At 38.1% G+C, this 19,565-nt stretch overlaps 1 protein-coding gene across 1 annotated transcript; it reads left to right on the forward strand.

Moving 5' to 3' along the window:
- The first annotated feature begins 13,404 nt into the window (after positions 1-13,404).
- LOC140228590 (glycoprotein hormone beta-5-like) lies at positions 13,405-18,294 on the forward strand. Its single transcript, XM_072308823.1, has 2 exons — positions 13,405-13,602; positions 18,088-18,294. The coding sequence occupies exons 1-2, from the start codon at positions 13,405-13,407 to the stop codon at positions 18,292-18,294; spliced, it is 405 nt and encodes a 134-aa protein (XP_072164924.1).
- The last annotated feature ends 1,271 nt before the right edge of the window (positions 18,295-19,565 follow it).

Genomic DNA, 19,565 nt, shown 5'->3' on the forward strand with positions numbered 1-19,565 from the left:
TATTCTTTTTTTTTTTCATCTCAACATAATATGTTACATATTGTCGAACTCGTGGGCCTTATTTGCCTAGTATCGAGCTCATGGGCTGTATGACTCATGGACCTTTTTTTTTTTTTTTTCCAGTGTCGAACTACTGGGCCGTATGAATCGTGGGTGCGGACTCGTAGGATCACCCCCCCCCCCCCATGCCTACAGCCTTGCTTATTAGTAACATGATGTTTCACAAATCTTCAGGCAAAAATACTACGACGGAGTTTGTATCGCTCCAACAAATACAGCTGGGAAGGATGCTCTATGAAGGCACGTGTATGAAAGTTGCTTCTGCGTGTGGTTTCATATTTTTCTGATTTCTTCTTTGAACAACAAACAAAAAGTCACGGCAGCAACGTTAATCACGAGGATGCAGTGTTAGTGTGAAGTATATCATCCTCCTACTACAGTCTCCTGGGCATTTGCTGGAGCGCATCGGGGTAAAGTTCGCTCCTTGTTGGGAGTCAGCCTTCTTTATAGAAGAACCATGTTTGGCACAACCTTCTGCCATGGACAATCACGTCTCTATAGTTACACGAAATCACCAGAGTTTTCATTCATTTTGTAGATGTCGTTGCTGTTATCTTAGGTGGAACCAAGTTTGCGACGTCGCCATAGTTATTTTTCTTACCTTAGAAGACGAAGGAGAAGTATACTCCTTACAAGCAGGCCTACGGAGGCCTAGTTCATTAACTTCTACACAATGTTATAGAAATATGATGCATTTCCTTTTCAACTCAGAGAAAGGTAACGAATTAGAATAAAAATGGTGCAGATAATTAAACGAGACGTAAATTACAAAGAGGTACACGGCATCTGTCGGCTGCTTCGGGATCGAAGCTATATAGCTACATAGGATTGTAAAGGACGGGACAAAATGACTGGTAAAAAAAGAAATCATGACTCCCTCCATGCTGATCATGAATAGACGGATATTTTTTTTTCTCGACAGGAGCTTATGGAACTGGGGCCAGATGTATACAGATACATCATATTGTATGTATGTATGCATGCAAGTGTGTACCAGTATGTATACTGTATGTATGTATGTATGTATGTATGTATGTATGTATGTATATGTATGTATGTTTGTTTGTTTATATGTATGTATGGATGTTAGTGTGTGTATGTATGTAGGCCTATGCTAAATATTCCTATGTATACACGTAATACTATGATGTATAGGCCTATGTTGAAGAGACAATTATCAGACAAGCTTTAAATTTCGCCAGAACCACGGGCCTCCATCTTGTTTCTCCCTGATTGTTTCTTCCTAGCCTCCTCGTCTGTGTGTTCTGATGCCAATCAGACGCCCGTCTGTAGCGTGACGAATGTTAAGCACTCTCGGCAAGTAATTCTCGTGCAAAAGAAAATGCTATCTTCGTGATCTCAGTCGGTAGTTCTGCACTTTCAGGTGAGTGACTTGCGGCTTGCACTTTGCGCCTGCGCACAAAGCGACTCGTCAGTATCTTTTAAAGGGTAATAACATAATATTCATTTCTTGAGTTGCAACGATGTTTTGCAATTTTCTGAGCTCACATGGAGATCACCTAATACTGATCGAACAGGAGAAAAGTGAAGGAAAAAGGAAAATATTATAAAGCATATATTATGACACATATTTACATACTTTTTTGGCCACATACGTGATGGTATAAAAGGGTACTGTAAATCTGCACAACACAACAGGCATTTGGATTGCGTTGGTCCTTGAATATCAGAGGTAGATATCAAAGTGGTAACAGTCAGAGTTAAAGATTCTTCCGAAACCGAACATAGATATCAGTCGAAGTATCTGATCTAATAGCTACTATCAATATTACTCGAGTTCATCTTTTACAGTCGTAAACTCCGTCGCTTTCATCTTCGATACATTAATCCATGCAAAGGTTGAGCTGTATTGGAAAGAGAGAACAAATTTCAGTCTGAGTATTGTATCTAAAGTGCCACCTATCAATTTACTCCAGCTCATCTCTGATATTTTAAGCGCAGGCATTTTTATCTTTGACACATATACCCCTGGCATGTACTTAACCTCTGATGTTTTAACCTCTTGCATCCTTACCCTTGCCTTTCTTACCCAGGGGCGGATCCAGGAATTCCGACGGGGGGGGGGGGGGGGGCTTACAAAATTAAAGAGAGACGGACGTCCCCTCCCCATATTTTCTTTTTATTTCTTTTTTTTTTAAATAAGGGGGTATCCGGTGCGCTCCCGCCTGGATCCGCCACTGTTACCTCTCACATTTTTACTTCTGATGTAATTACTAATGGCAGATTCCCGGTGCAGCATGCATGTTTACGACAATCTTTACGAGAATTGCGTTTACTAACAATTTTACACCGAAACACTCACTAAAACATTATGATGCATTACTACTAATGCGTTTATTGAAAGAGAGAGAGAGAGAGAGATAGGCATATGGAGTCTTGGCAAAGGCTAAGTTTTGATAAGTCAACGCCCCCCCCCCCCCTCATCCTTTTTGAAGTTCGGATCCCCAAAACCGATGTGACTGAAAATTGAGAAGGTTGTACAAAGGATTATGTTTGAGGGCAGAATGACGGGAAGGGACATGGTTCACGATGGGAGAGAAAAAGAGGGGAAAACAAGAAGACCGGGAAAAGGATTACGAGAGAGGATGTGGACGAACTGCCAAAGCACATAAAGTGGTGTGTGTGTGTGTGTGTGTGTGTGTGTGTGTGTGCGTGCGTAAGCGTGTTTCTTTCTTTTTTTCTTTTTGTTTTTTTGTTTGTTAGTATGAATCTACACGAAATTATTGTTGGTATTCGTTTAATTGTTAAAACGATGGTGATAGCCAACTAAACCGAAATAAAAAATCATTAGAAATGTGTGTGTGTGTGTGTGTGTGTGTGTGTGTGTGTGTGTGTGTGTGTGTGTGTGTGTGTGTGTGTGTGTGTGTGCGTGTGTGCGTGGGGGAAGGAGGGGGAGGGGTCTACACGGTGATAATTCAGCATAGTCTCCATGTACGAGTGTGCTGTGTAAAACGTTCTTTACGAAGCGCCAAAATGAACATGACTCGTGTGTTTTGAAAAGAAACCACAAGGTTTCTTTTCAAAAAAAGTATCAAAACTAATGTATGAGCAAACATGCAATATCCATGTACACAATGACATGTTGTATCTGACATGAGAATGGATAAGTCATCCAAGTGATAATTATTGTTCTTCCAAATGAGTTTGCAGGAGAAAGAAGCTTTTCTTTATTTTAGAATGTTAAGCATTTTCGAGGAAGGATAAGGGACATGTGTCTTGTTTTGTTTTGTTTTGTTATTTGTACCACTGACGAAAAACAACAAAATATGATGTTTTGGGTTGTTTCATTTGAGTTTGAAGACCTGTGTCTGCGTCATAAACAAGGGAACCCGAGCTGGAACCTTGGTTTAATATCCGCGACGTTGAGAAATAATGTCGCCAGAAATGGATATGATGGTGTTTGTGTATGGTGTTATGATAGTTTGAAATGTGTAGCGTCCACCCGACACCCCTATCTGCCAAAATAAAGAAGTCACACTAAAACAGAAAAGTGAGTTCAAAAGATCAAAGAGAGTGCCAACAGAAAAATGAAGCATAGTTTGAGATCTGTTATTGACCTTTGCAGTGCTTTGAAGAAAACAAAAATCTTTCTGTACCTTTTGAGAAAACAAAGACCAATAGTATACTTTTTTTTAAACTTGAAAGCACTTATGAGACCATAACATCATTTACTCTGAATACACTTCTTGTTAATAAAAAAGTAGGACAATGATTCAAATAGCAAAACATTTGCACTATCATCGTACTGAGCGCTACAACAGAATGTGAATTTCACAAGTTTTCTTTCAGTAATACTGTGCTCAACCATAATCTCATTAAAAAAGAGATTCTCTATACAGACACGCAAAATCTCAAAATAGAGAATAATTCAAGCAGACATACTTGATCGCATAAAAACAAACATAATACATACAAACACTTGTCTTATCTCTCACCCTCGTGCTGCATTAATATAGGTATACTGCTGTTATGAAAGTAAGAGCACGCTATTATGTCACGTGACATAGATAACAGAAATTGGTTCAGTTTCTCTCTCCCTCTCTCCCTCTCTCTCTCTCTCTCTCTACAGGCCACTAAATTGAATATGCAAAAACCCAACAGGCATTCATCTGAAATAATATCCTTCACTCATTTATTATTCAAAAGTCATTATGGGCACGATGTTGCAAGACAAAAGTCAGGAATGACATACGAGACGTTCTAATGTACCAAATGCCGGTATAAGACGTTGTAGATTCTCCAGTTGCTACTTTGTTTACGGATCCCTTCCTCCCGCCTCGGGCGGTAAAATATTACACGATATCTGTTGTGTGGCGGGAGAATGGTTGGCGAAAGGTCACGGGCGGACATGCGGATATCATATCATCCACTCGAGTCTTAAAAAAACAAAAATAGAGAGAGAGAGAGAAATAGACAATAGGTAAACCAGTTTGTAGGGTGTACACGTCCGGATTGACACATGAGGTCAGGTAACAAATGCCCATGTTTTTGTCTGTCTCTTCTAGTTGTTGTTGGTTTGTTGTTTTAATTTTACGAAGCTATTTTTCCTAGATCTGCTGGTAACATAAAGCAATTACAAAATGGTCTCTCATGGAAATTGTTGTTGAAGTTAAAAATTCCATCACTATATATGAAATATTTAGCAAATACTTTGATACTGCCTGCATTCTCATAGTACCATCACACACGTAGTATAAATAACATAACCTTGTTCTATAGTTGTAAAGTGTTTTCACTTATTTGTCGTAACGTGTTGACACTTTATCTCATGTCGATATCATACTGGAAAGAGGCAACTATCATGTTAACAGATCACTGTTTCGACTTAGATTTCAACTAGTTTCATATTTTACTAGGTCAAGAAAATTTTGGCTTGTGTGGTCAGTGATATTCTTTAGGTCTTCTTCTATGATGTTTTTTGGGATACGAAGAAACACACGATACGTGCATTAATAGTTTGGTTCATCCTAAATCCTTGCAACCTGGCACCGCCGTCGCCGATAGAGGGGGTTTTACCCCTTCAAATTGCAGGTTGCTCAATATTCTGCGCCAGTCTGCGTAAACAGCTTAAATGCAACTGCGGTCTATGTTCGAGTACTCGCACTCCGGCGGATGCCATTTGAATGTATACAGTGACGTAGAGAAGACAAAGTACTAGTACATTTACGTAACTTTGTCATTATCAGATGTTCGTTCGCACGTACGAGGATTTAGGCGAATGTTTTTATAATAATTTTGTGAAATGTATTCGATTGTTCATTGTCATTTGTATGTGCGGTTGAAATGGTGGTGGTGGGGGAGGGGAGGGGCCTCTCTGGGGCGTGTCAGCTAACATAACTGCCACGCAGTTCTGTACCATTATTTCAGATGTAAATGGCATCACCATCATGCTGCGTATAGGCCTAATATTTTACTTTTTCGATGTTATTCTTAATCATCGTTAGTCACCAAATCTGAATAGCGTTCTATCAGAGTCTTGTTGTTTAGGCCTTGTTCATAACAACTACAAAGAAACAACTCTCTATATGCAATTACGCTAAAATTGTATTAAGGTGGGAAAATAAACGTGGAAAATGGCAATCAATGTATACCCAGAAGATCATCAGATCTTCGGTATCACCGATGCATGTCTCCCTTTGATATGAAGGAATTAATACACTTAAGATATCTGTTGCGTTTAATTTTGATCTATTTTCATAATACGTCAAATGTATCCAAATAGAAGAAGACTTAGCAATGAAGTTCTCTTCCTGATTCTTTGCCATAGTGACAATAAATTTCGAGCCAGAAAGGTAACCCATTTTGATGTGTGTTTTTCTTTTGGTGCACTTTTGGACAAATGTAAGAAAAGGACCTCACACCTCAACAAACACATTTCTGTCATAACCTATTTGAGCAGTTTGCTCCAATACGTGGGACTTCACATAGACCAAGCACAGGAAAACTATAGAAGATAGCAATAAAGAAAAGAACATTATACAACCAATGTTGGAATCGTTTCAACTTATTTCCCACACCAACCCATCTCTGCCTACAATGGGAGAACGAAACCGTTGATATTGATGAATATGATTATTTTTATTTCGGAAGGGGGAAAAAGCAATGTTTGCTGTTCACAATAACTATTTCCACCTCTGTCCCCTTGCACCCCGACCCCGTTTCTTCTCTCTTAATTGAAAGTTAACTGAAAGTTATTCAAATTGGGCCAAGCATTCTGAAAGGTAAATTCCGGAACATTTAAAAAGATTAGCCTAAAAACTTTGAATAAAATTTCATGAGCAATAATTAATGAAAATCGGATGAAAATCGGATTAAGATAAGGAAAGTTTTGAAATTGTGAAGTTTCGGCATTTTTTTTTTTTTTGCAAACAGTTCTCGAACAGTTGATATGACTGTGCAAATGAGTTAGCTGATGATGTCTCACCTCACATTTTTTTATTCATCAAGTAAACAAAAAAAAAGACAAACATTCAGTTGTTCCGCCATAAAAGTGTATAAGGTAATATTGTTCCGGACTGAATAACTTCAAAATGATTTAAGTCAGATACAGTTTGAGACTTGGGCATAATTGCGTTTAAACATCCCCCGCCACCCCCCCCCCCCAAAAAAAAAAAAATGAAATCTTAAGACTTTGTGTACAAACTATATGGCAAGTCGTGAGGTAATAACATCATCAACTCACTCATTTGCATATATTCATTCCTGTTTAACAAGTGCTTTGTGGAACATAGCGAAACTTCACAACTCCATTATAACTTCTTTGATATTCACCCGATTTTGGTGAAAGCTTCACTGATATATACAATCTTATTCTTTCTTATCAGAATAACTTTTTACTGATTCAGAATTTTCTTTTCAATCTGGTTTTGTCTATGTAGCTGCCTTGAAAATGAATTATTTCATTACAGCAGCGTGAAAAACACAATTTTTCACTGCAAGCCTAGCCCCTTGACGTGTAGAGTGATTCGACATCTACCTAAGATAGCATGTGTCAGTCCATGATTGACGGGTTATCTACCTGAAATGCCATACGCTTGATACTCAAAGAGCGAAAAATGTCGTTCCGATGTCACTAAACAGGGTATTACATGATTCACGCTGAACAGCGACCGCACTGATTTGTGGTCTGTCTTTCATGATACTCTTTATAGCTCTTAAAGGGTGTTATCGTGATTACCATATTAATACACATATAGACATATACAGAATGCTAGTACTTACTTACTCCGATAGAGATGACCTCCATTCAACAATTAGTCTGGTCTGATTCCTCAAGACGGTATCCCCGTCGTATCAAATATATCATGATACCATTAATTCACAATTTCTTCAACATTCGAATGTTGAATCATGATAAGAATGTGTTAAACCAAATAATATGCTGGTTTTGATCCACTCTCATACATGCAATTACATTAAAAAACAGGTCCTAATTTGTCTAATTCTTTCGCAATCAGAAATTAACGTTGTTGCTATCAGCAAATGAATAATCTAGCCTCATAACTATTACACTGATATTCACAGCAATATTGATATCATCTTCAGTTTGTAACTTTATAAGTGTGATTTTGCTCTTCGTTAAAAACAGAATCATTACATTTGAGTTACGATCTCTGTGTACTTGTAGTAATCGGTGTCATCAGTTTTTCCTTCTATTTTCAGTCTTTCTCTAGTTCTGTTTTTCAGAATTTCGATTCTGATTTTCCTTATGTCTCTTAACCAGTTTATCTTCTCTCGATTTCCTTTCTCTGCGCTTTATTATTTTCCCTTTTTAATTTCGCCTTATTTTTTGGGACTTCTCTTTGACTTTTTTCTTTTTTTTTTTTGTTTCTCAGTCCATTTTCACAGATTCCAGTCTCCATTTACTTGAAGAAAGCAAAATCGTCTCGGGGACAATTATGGTTTCGGCAAAATTCGAAATTCCGCTGCGTCGGACAACCTCGAGGTGTGTAACTCCACGCTGAGACGAAATGACGTCATAAGCACTAGCTCAATATAAACTGAAAGCCGGTGTTCCTTATTAGAAAAAAAAAAAAAGTGGACGACTTGTTGCAGGGTCCCCCCCCCCTTCTCTCTCCATGCCTCCCTTTCTCTTTCCCTCGCTCTCTCCTCATATCTCTCCCTCTCTCTATAGATGTTTCACCCCTTTTGATCTCTCTCTCTCTCTCTCTCTCTCTTTGATTGAGGGATGAGATTGTTCCGCTCGGATACATTAATATTGCTGTCATAAAGCAGCGATACGAGCCCTGCCGCATCACTTCACTCAGCTAATAAAACCCAGAGTGATTCTCCGAAAAGAAAAATAACACAAAAAATAATAATAAAACAAACAAAGACAAATACCGACATGGCCCTTTGTCATCGGTGGTGCATGTTTTTCACCGAAGTCAATCAAGCCAGTAATTGCTAAATCTCCGCCACAAAGTCGTGAAAGTGATTGGTAGTGTGTGTGTGTGTGTGTGTGTGTGTGTGTGTGTGCGTGTGTGTGTGTATGTGTAATGTGTTATGGTGTGCATGTGTGTGTGGGAGAGAGAGAGCATTGTCTCTCTATACATCTGCGTTCCCCCCATGGAGTCGATTTTCCCATATCACAAAATCATCACAGCGTGTTGGGACTGAATATAAATACATATGGACATTGTAACCACCTCTATTCTTTTTTTTTTTTTTACTGATTTCCTTCTGTCAATCAGGTGATGACAGAGGTTGCTTCGAACAAAGTCTACGTCAGTAATAAATGTGGACACGAATCTGAGTTGATGCGTTCAGTCAGTCTGGTGGTCGTCGAAAGTCACAAGGTCCAGGAGGGTTCCGTGTTCTGCTTTTCAGGTGTGTATTTTATGTGTGTGTTCTCATATTTTTTTTTTCTTATGTCGATGAGTTTGCGACATAGTGAATTATGTGATAGTGACTGCGGGCGATCATTACTTTGTGTTCAGGTATCTGTAATGAAAACCTGCATTGCAAAATGAATAATGTGTATCGCTTCGGAATTTTGAGTCCCCATGCTACATGAAAAGGTGGTCTCGTTGATGCCAATCGTTGATTACAGCTCTTCATGAAGGGGGGGGGGGGAACCAACGATCATGTTATCACTCGTGTTGCTCTCAGGGCCTCTGACAAATCTTAAATACCTCTTAAAATGTGATTTTTTTTTTTTGGGGGGGGGGGTACTTCCCTCATTGTGTTTATGTTCAGCACGCGTATTGAATTATCAATTTTTGTAATTTTGATTTTCGTTTATAATTGATTAATCCATCCATACGATTTATGTATGCATACATCTTGTAGCTAGGCATAATCATATCTTATGCTGCTACGGTTTGCAGAAGAGTTCGTGTGTGTGTGTGTGTATGTGTGTGTGTGTGTGTGTGCGTTCGTGTTGGTGTGAATTTTCAGTCTACTGAATCCCATAGTATCTTTCTATAATCTTATATCAAAATTTCGACCCGACGTATTAGAACAGTCTTTAAACCAATCAAGGCACTTATCCTTTTTATCAAACTAGGTGTAATATTCACCCTCACCATAGTATACAGATAGAAATGTTTATTAATTTCATAGCAGTCATTGCAGCATTTAACTAACTTAATCTAATTTAATCAACTTAATCTTATTAGCAAGTTCGGAACAATCGCGTAAATACTGACCGTAATGCTAACAGGTAACCGGCAGATCGAGAATTAACAGTGCGAATGCGCTAGTGCTCTCTTGCAATACATCAAACTTCACTTCTCAAGTGTAGAGATTAATGCGAGTTAATACAAGTTCCCCGAAAGCAATTAACTAAAGAATAAAATTGAACTCAATCATTGCCGGACTGTTTAAAAAGAAAATGACAAAACCTTATGGGGGAATATTTTCTGACTGCGTAAACGTGCAAACAAGCACAGTTGTATAGTGGTCACCAGTTTTTTGTGTGGTGGTACTACGCACAGGGACAAAACCTCATTGTCAGCGCCAACCGAGTCCGGTGATTGGTCGGTCCGGGAGCTGGAATACCGGAACGTTTACTCTTCCGGTGACCCACTTGAGTTTGCCAAAGTCGTCAACTTTAGCAGCAGTGTGTCTCTTTGTTGCCTCGTCCTCCGTCAGTGTTAATCAAACACTAGCAGGTGACCAGCGTAATACTGAAACCAATATTTGAACGCGTCACATGACTCTGATAACTGAAATGGAGTGATTCATGACGTCACACTTCATTCTTTTTTAAGCTAATAACGAAACGAGGGTGGGGACAGTCGATTATCATACTTATTTAGTGTGTATGTATGTGTGTGCATGCATTGTTTTCGGGTCTCTGTCTGTTATTGTTGTTGTTTCTTTGAATATGTGCGATGTGACTAACGTATGTACACCAGCTACTAATGATATTCTTTGTGACAATGTTCTATGCACACTTTGTATTTCGTATATAATCATCAAATTAGTATCAGGCAGCTTATCTGATTGTATTATTTCATAGGCAATTTGGCAATAATGGTTGATTTTTTTTCCATCAAATTTCACCAACAGGAAAACAAAGTTGTATAATACTATGTGGCTCATACATGCAGAGCCGGTCATGAATATCTTGTTACTACCTTATCTGAATGGGAAGACTGCATTGATATAAATCGTCCAAATTTCAGTAGTACAATCTTAAAACTTGTACCTATATTTATGTAATATAATTCTGTAAAAGATTGAGCAAAGAATTGCTAACTCAATTTTCACTTATAAATCATATTCATTTCTTGTAAGTTTCCCTTTGATTGCGTTTATAGTTATGAAAAGACAAATTCTTTGACCTTTAAGTATTTTCATTTTCTGCACTCTTGTACGAACTTGGTTTGATATTGTACGTAAATAACTGCTTTGAATGAATAGGAAATACAAATGATAATATAATAAAATATATTAAAATATAATATAATATAATATAAAATAATATAATATGATATAATATAATATAATATAATATGATATAATACAATATGGTATTATATATATATATATATATATATATATATATATATATATGGTACAATTCATATATAAAGATATGTAAATATGTAATTGTACAGGAACTCCCTTAACAATCACGAATATTGACTGGAGTAGAGTCGGCGGCAAAATTCTCTGAATGATGACTACCCCAAAACAAATGATCGAGGGAGGGGAGGACAACTCAATCCCAATAACTTAAGTCGTTGCGGTCGGTTCCTTTCACAAACAAAACCAACCCGTTGTGAGATGTTCTCTTGGGTGCGAATTGGGTCTGGAGGGACCAGGTTTTTTTTTACGCCTGTGTCATTTGTTTGAGCTTTGTCTCACCATTCGAGGCGGTTGAAAAATCCACAAAGAATGTGCAAACAATCAACTCACACAGTTTTATAGCTGGTTGCTGGTCGCCAGAAAATCGGGTTATGTTAATAAAGTAACTCTTTCGTTCGTGTGTGTGTGTGTGTGTGTGTGTGTGTGTGTGTGTGTTATGTGTGTGTGGTCGTGGGTGTTTTTAAAGTGTGCTTGAGTTTTTAAGTCTTATGTTGATTCCCTAGCTATCTTTGCAAATTTTATGTGACTGCCCTCTTTTGCAATATTTCGTCTTCTCTTTGTCTTCACTAGGAGAGGGGAAGGGGATTAAACTCCTACTTCCATGCTTTTCTTTCTATCATTACATCTTACGACATCTGGAGCGAAAGAATCGGCATGGTCACGTATCAGTCAAGAAGGCCTTCTGAGTAGTTGTGTAACGGACCGGAATTCTCACCGCAATTTATAGCAAGGGGATTAGGAAGGAGTCTACATTACGCTCGATGGTAATTCTACATTGTATGCTCCAGCGCTTAACTCGTATCACCAAGGCAACCGTAACAGTGTCACAGTTTGAATATCGCAACATACCCCCTCTGTTCCCGTCTTTCCCATCCCCCTTCCCACGCGTTAAGTGTGAGCTCCACTTTGGATGTCCGTAGGAGTATCCAAAAGTTGGTGACACCGTGCAAGGTTGGATCTTTACAAAACTCGGTAGCCCTAATCTCACCTTTTGCCGTCTCCCCTTAACCTTCTCCTTTTTTTGGCACAGTTTCTAATTGCCGTGGACTGGAGATTTCTACGTCAGTCAGATCTTATCTCAATTCTGTGTGATTTGCCATCTTGATCTCGGATTTCGTGTACCCGTGCACTTCTTTCTCATCAGTCGTCCACCCTCCTCTTTTGAAAGGCAGAACAACCCGTCGAGCTTGAACTGTGAGTTCTCGTGCGGTTGTGTAACATAGACAAGGTAAGAATGGTTTTATTGCAACATGGTGACACATACTTCATGAATGTCTTGAAAAGAAAAAAAATGTATATCATGATTCGGTCCAACTCCTCTTACGATGTCGACTAAGATAAGATAACGCTGGCAGAACTCATTCAAGAAATAGAAATACCATCCGCAATATTGCAGTGCATTTTGGCTGTGTTTAATCAGCTGTAGTGATGTCGAAATGGCGCCAGAAGCAGTCGTGAAGTTACAGGTGACAAAATGAATTTAGTTTTATTGGCAACATGGCATGATTGCCTGCTCTTGTTGCCGCAGAGTGTACCATCAAGCAAGCATAATTACGAGCGCTGAACCATATCACTATACAATTAAATACAAATGTTTGAAGTATACCCTGCAAGTTTGCATTTTCATTTATTTCGTAAATCATGGTTTCAGGCATAAAATGACGTGCGGGAATGATTCCTACGCTATTTTTCCCCAAGCATCGGCAATTCTCTGTTGAATTATTCAGCAAGACGTTGCTCCTCCTGTAGAGATGCTCCTATCTCCATCAGAAAAGGGATTTGGGTCGTCATGCACGCAATTATGTTTCTGAAAACCTATGTTTTGGGGGGACATGTTTACAGTATTAACTACCAGGTTCCTTTCCTGATTTGTCACTTAGATATGTATAACATCAGTTATTATTTTTTTTTATTATTTTAGCCTTATCGGAGAAAAATACTGACACAACAAAGCAATGCCGGAATTATTGAGTTTTATAGAATTGCCGGGATTAAGTCAGGGACAATAAATTTTGTTAATTGAATTTTATCACACGTCATTTATGTTTTTGTAAAGTAATTCAAGCGACAGTATCCTTCCGTGAAAGCATTGTATCTAATCAAATGATATGAATTTGATGTGGATTTTATCGATATAACTTCATAATCCATCTTCTATTTTTGTACTTTTCGAAGCATGAAAATATATAAAAGAAGATATATTTGTTTGTTATTACTTTTTAAAATTTATCTCTCAGGTAGGCCCACAAGGATATCTACCTTGTTGTTCAGCACAAACACACAAAAATGTCTTCACTTCCAATCCTTGTGTCTGCCGCCATTTTGGTTGCCACGGTAACGCATTTCGTCAGTGCAACCTTCGACCCGGCCACAGCCATCGATTGTTACGTTCACACGGGAATGAAGCACATGGCCGAGAAGGAGGGATGTGAACCAAAGGTCGTCACTGTCAGAGGTTGCTGGGGAAGGTGCGACAGTTTCCAGGTGAGTACAGAGTTCGAAAGAACCTACAGTTTTTACAAGCATCTTTGCTTTTATGTAGGCCCCATCATATTTCTGACATTTATTTGTGATATCCTCAGATGAAAATGACCATTTATATTTGTGTGTAATGTTTGTTTGTCTTTTTTTTTTTCTTCAAACATAAGATACGGTTGTATATGTTTTGTACTTTTGTTTTATTGTCAATCATTTTGTAATCCCATCACTGAGAAATGGAAATATGAAATAAACTTGAAACTTGAAAGGTCGAAAGGCCGGGAGGTCAGGTTCGAGAAAGTTTCCAAAGATGCAGCCATGTAACGCCTTACCATTGATTCCGACTCATCCTAAAATGATAGGTGGAGATCTCCTCACCACCCCACCCCCCCCCCGCCCCGATAATCGTTACATTTATTAAGAAACATGGACCCATATCACAAAATATGCGGGCCCTTCAGTTGAGAATATACTTCAAAACTATGTAATGGAATTACAACTGTGTGTGCGTGTGTGCGTGTGTGTGTATGTCGAAGTGTGTGTGTGTGTGTGTGTGTGTGTGTGACATCCAGTATAGCTTGTGTAACTTAGTGTATAACTGTACAAAGGTTTTCCATGAATGTACGCTAATATGTACTAATTGGCTACAACAAAATTGTATATAAGCTGTTTATACATGACTTATTGACGTTATTAATACGAATTGATTATTACCATGATCATTAAAAGCGTTATCAGCATCGATATTTTCATTATTAAACTTATCAGTATCATTACCAGTGCAGTTAGGATAACGTGAGTGATTTTCGCTCTTTGTTTTTTGTTCGCGTGATTTGTTCGAAGACCATGAACTGATTATTCTCGATAAACTATCTGGGTAATCTAGTTGAGATACGGAGAGGGCTGCCATTCAATCTATTATTCTCTGCTGGATCGGGATCGATGGTATCGACGGCTCAGAGGCCAAACTGTTGTAGGGGCTTTTAACAGCCTCCACATAGCTTTGCCGATCAAATGTCAAAAGCCCGCCAGCGCTCTGCACAATCAATATTCCCGTCCGCAAAATGAGACAGAACATCGCAAGAAGCTCTGCGATGTCTGTCTTCGTTTCTGACGTCATACAAAAAGAAAAAAAAATTCCACAATTCCGAAAAAATTGCGATGGAGAGCTCTATAGGCCTCTAGCACCTCTTATCATTTCCACCTGATGCCCGATATATACCAAAAATAATAACAAGCACCTGCACTCGAATGAATGTATCGATTTCAAATGTAGACAAACATCTGTTACATCATGTGACAAAAATTATCAGAAAGTATGATACATTTTTTTTAATCTGCACAGATTCATGAGTTGTGTGATAAGGCTTTAGACAAGATCCACGGTGAACTCTCCAGACATCATACGTATAGTGCTCTACAATCAGCCCACACGGCACATGCGCACAAGACAGTGGTATTGGGGCGCACATTTACGCACCTGAAAGAGTCGTTTTTAAAGATATTCAATCTTCTTGGTCGTTTTACATCGAGGCGCAGAACGAAAATGCATGCGCCCGTGAATTCCCAGAAACGGTGTTTTATGTTCGATGTTGTGTCTTTTATTTTCCTCTAAAGAATAGACTATTCATTGTTAGTGTGTGCCTTTCCTTTTCGTAAGGAGAGAAAGAATTCCCTTATATTTGAGTGTTTTGTGTTTCATAATGTTTCAATTGTAAAATTGTCAAACGCCACTTTGAATAATTACTAACTTCAGGTGCATAATTCACTTAAAGTTGGATAAAAATATCCCCCTCCCCCTCCACCCACCTAAAAAAAAAAATAAAAAAATAAAAAATCTGTTAGCGAAAATGTAAATTTTTGAAAGTTAAAAGGTTATTAAAGGAAAGTCAACAATAAAAAATCACAACTACTATTTTGATGTACCAGCCATTAAGCTTGCTGCTGGTGACGTTCTTTATGAGCTGCTTCAATGCACAATGTGCTCGGACAAGGAATAATGTATGAGGGACATTACCATAAGTCTTCTTCTTCTTTGTTAAAGACACATATTACTGATTAATGCTTGATTGCGTTGTTTCCACATTCTGATCCTGAGTGTTCTTTTGGAAGTATACAGCAGATACTTCATGATAGTGTTGTTGTCCATTACGAACATAGCAGTGTGACATTCACAACCTTAGTGGAATATCTATCTATAGACGCCATCCGTTTATTGAATTTACTGGAATAAAGTCGTTAAGAAAATAAACCTAAAAGGGAGAATAATGAGCATTAGTATATCTTAGCTATAAGGGTAAAAAAAATCCTCCACGAAAGCCTGTTAGGTCTGCGTGGCAACCGGATGTTTTACAATACGATAATGGATACTTGTATTCATGATAGAAAGCATCGAATGATTGCCAAAGCGCGAAAAATGACCGAACTCGTCAAATTATTCAGCGAGTCTCATAAATGGCAGTACTCAGTACTGTTGTTCAGCCTCCAACTTACTCATAGTCCTCCAACTTTATCACATTCGGGCCTTCCGCTGTACTGTTAGGCATTCGAGGGGAAAAGACATACAGTTTGTTCTTAGATTTTGGTCATTCTTCATAGTTTAATTTGGTGTCACTCCGAAATCAGGCTTCCCCTATTTAAGATGTTGAAAATAATGATGATAATGCTTTTGATAGCATAGTATAGATATGACGATAACGATAACGATGATGAAATACTTATACTATACTATTAATGATAATGATGATAATGCTTTTGGTAGTAATTAGAGTATGTGACCGTGCATCATAACACCAACAAAAAGTTCAACGCCCTTACATTACGTGAGGACTTAAAATAGGTGAAATTGGTCAACCTCGTTAGTGTGGAGTCTTTCATTTTTTCTGAAAGAGCAATTCTTCTTTTTCAATATTCGATAGTTTGGGATCATAAAACGAAGGGATAATTGTGTTTTTAGCAGTTTTCGAGAACAATTTTTTTTTTTTTTTGGGGGGGGGGTAAAATAGTGTGATTAGGTCAGTCTTAGAAGCCCCTTAAAACATTTCTTTAAAAACCTTTACATACTCTTCACTTTGAACTCAAATTACTGTCGACAAGATAATGCTACTGCTCTTAAAGTTAATATTAGACATGGATAGTATAGAATGTGTTAGTAAAGCATACTCACTTTCAGCTTAACGTAATAATTCCTTCCCGTTTTGTTGCTATGGAGTTTTACATCCTGCTTATGTTCTATTCATTGCACAGAGAACGGCATGGTAAGAGGAAGCGCTTGAATAGACCTTATACTTCAGAGCCTCTTTTCTCAGTACATGTACACACTTTTCCAGAGTGTGTGCTTTCTTTCAAATATTTGGATAGGTTAGGAGAGTCCGTTTAAATTTAGTTATACATCACTTAAAAGCTGAAAGTCTGCTCTTTTGAATTTGCTTTTAACTGAAAATCCATGACTGTCGATTTTGTTGTTGTTGTTGTTTTTTTTTTGCAATGCAGGGTCATATTTGATAAAAGCAACAATAGTGATGATAAAAAGGATGGTGTTAACAATAACGAAGCTGCTTACACAAAGGGAATCTTGACGTAAGCAAAATCGCCATCACAGCAAAATGTAAACTAGGTGGATAGCGTTAAATGGTAAAGATGAAGAACTGTCATTTTGTGATTGATCACTTCAGTTTTTCTTCGATTTTGGTTTAGATCTTCTGAGTAGCTTGGACTTAGGCTATAATTATATAGAATTGGCGACGCAAGAAAAGGGATTGAAAGAGGTCTTGTCACCTCAGGATAACATTCCATTAGATGGGTAACATTTGTGTCTGTATTCGTGTGTTACACAAATTATTGTTGTAGATAATACGCTTATACAAGTTAATTTGAAGCTGCTAAACTTTCACTTCTTTTCTTTGTGTTCTTTGATTATAGCGATAAGCTGAAATTATCGGAAATTTAGATTTTAGCCTTCATCCATTGTTATCACGTTTTCCTTACACTCATCAACGGTAATAGATTTCATCTTACATTTACGAATGTGGGTCAAGAATGAAGCATAAAAACAAACGTCAGAACAGATACCTCACTATGTGGTATAAGGAGATACACCTTTGCGGTGTCAAATACAAAAATATGATTTGAGAATGATAATGTTCTGAATATGATGTAAAGGAAAGTATTAAGGTCTCTCCGAGAATATGGCAAGAAGATACACCTTTGCAGTGTCAAAAACAAGAATATAATTTGAGAAATAACAATGTTCTGAATAATGATCATTATGATGTACAGGAAAGTATACAGGGTAATCTTATGTCTCTCTGAGAGAGAGAGAGAGAGCGAACAAGAGAGAGAAAAAGTTTGGACTGTTGTTGTTGTTGTTGTTGTTGTTGTTGTTGTTTTGTCGCTATTGATGGCCTGTATTATGCGTCAACCTTTACCAGAATCATGTTTATAATCATAGAGTTTCATGCCTTGATCTCCGTTCTCACTTCTTTCCGGCAGATCCCATCTCTTCTCTCACAACTCCTGGACGTCAACCACCCGATGTGTGCTCCGGCCAGCTACAAAAACGTGACCATCACGCTGCCCAACTGCCTACCCGGAGTGGACAGTACGTACAGCTACGTAGAGGCGACGACGTGTGAGTGTCGCAGGATCAGGACCGCTCGGACTCATTACGCCTTCAGACCTGACTACTACCTTCCTTGAGACATCACTGCATCGAATTGGATTTCATTCATTTTTTTTTTTGTCTTTTGTATGGAAAACATTCCATATTCCCTAAGCATAGGCACAACTGGCACGATCATCAACTTTGATCGTCTGCATGGAGGTTGATACTTTCAGTCGTTGAATTCTTAAATATATTCATGTTCAACAAGTGTTTGTTGGTGTGTGTGTGTGTTTTATTTTTGTTTTTGTTTTTTTTTTTCATTCCACAGCGATTGTGTGCAATGGTTTATGAAAAAAAAAAATTCTGAGAAGGATGTCAAAAGTGACGTTAGAGGTCGCCTTTTTTCTCTCCTTCCTCTTTCCTGCTTTGTTGTTGTTGTTTTTATAATTCATTCATTCCTTTAAAGCCTGCCACGCACTGTTTACATCGACTTTGAAATGTCATCCAATTCACCAACATTTGTCGTTATAAATGATAACAGAAAGACAAAGATAACAAGGGTTATGGTGCTCAATTGTAAGTTACATTCGTCAATAAATCCTGTTCAGAACTGAATCTTCACCTCCAGAACAAAGAGTATAAGTCACACCTTTATTACCGGTTGATCTAACAGAAACGCGACAGCCTTTACATTACTGAAGAATATTAATGCTCTTGTCTATTTCAAATAAAATCCAGTGAGATAACGGGTGGTCAAACATTGATAAGAGCACAAATACTATACAATGTCTTTGTGTGTTTGTTGTAGGTATGGCTGTTCGTAATGTTTTATGATTTCTTCTAGTACAGTATAAACGTACACTCATGAAAATATGGTGTAAATTAAATCGACGCATTGATGTCCAAAAATTTGCATTTGATGTGAATATCGAATTTTTGCGCAACTTGTCACTTGTCTTCAGGAGAACTTGATGCATGACAGCACTTTACCAGTCATGTCTAATTGCACTTGTCAACAAACGTTGTGCCTTGTAATGCAAACATGAAGCTGTGGGGGAAAATTAGAAGAATAATTTCGCCGATGGGGTATAACCCTTTGCTTACAAGAAAAAGATGTGTTGCGTTATGTTCAATTCCATGGGGATAACAGCTTCTCGGAGGCGAGGGATCAGAACAGAAATGCCGTGAGGGAAGAATTTAGATCATTCAATGTTATTTATTCTCAGTATACGTTGTAAAGGTGAGTAGAAGATGATGAGACAACTCAAGACACTTCATTGATCTTTCGCCCATACTCCCCTCTCCTTACCCTATCTCCTCCCTGCCCTCCCCCCCCCTCTCTCTCTCTCTTACCTCTTTCATTTAC

This window comes from Diadema setosum, chromosome 1, assembly GCF_964275005.1.
Source record: "Diadema setosum chromosome 1, eeDiaSeto1, whole genome shotgun sequence".
Classification (NCBI taxonomy): Eukaryota; Metazoa; Echinodermata; class Echinoidea; order Diadematoida; family Diadematidae; genus Diadema; species Diadema setosum.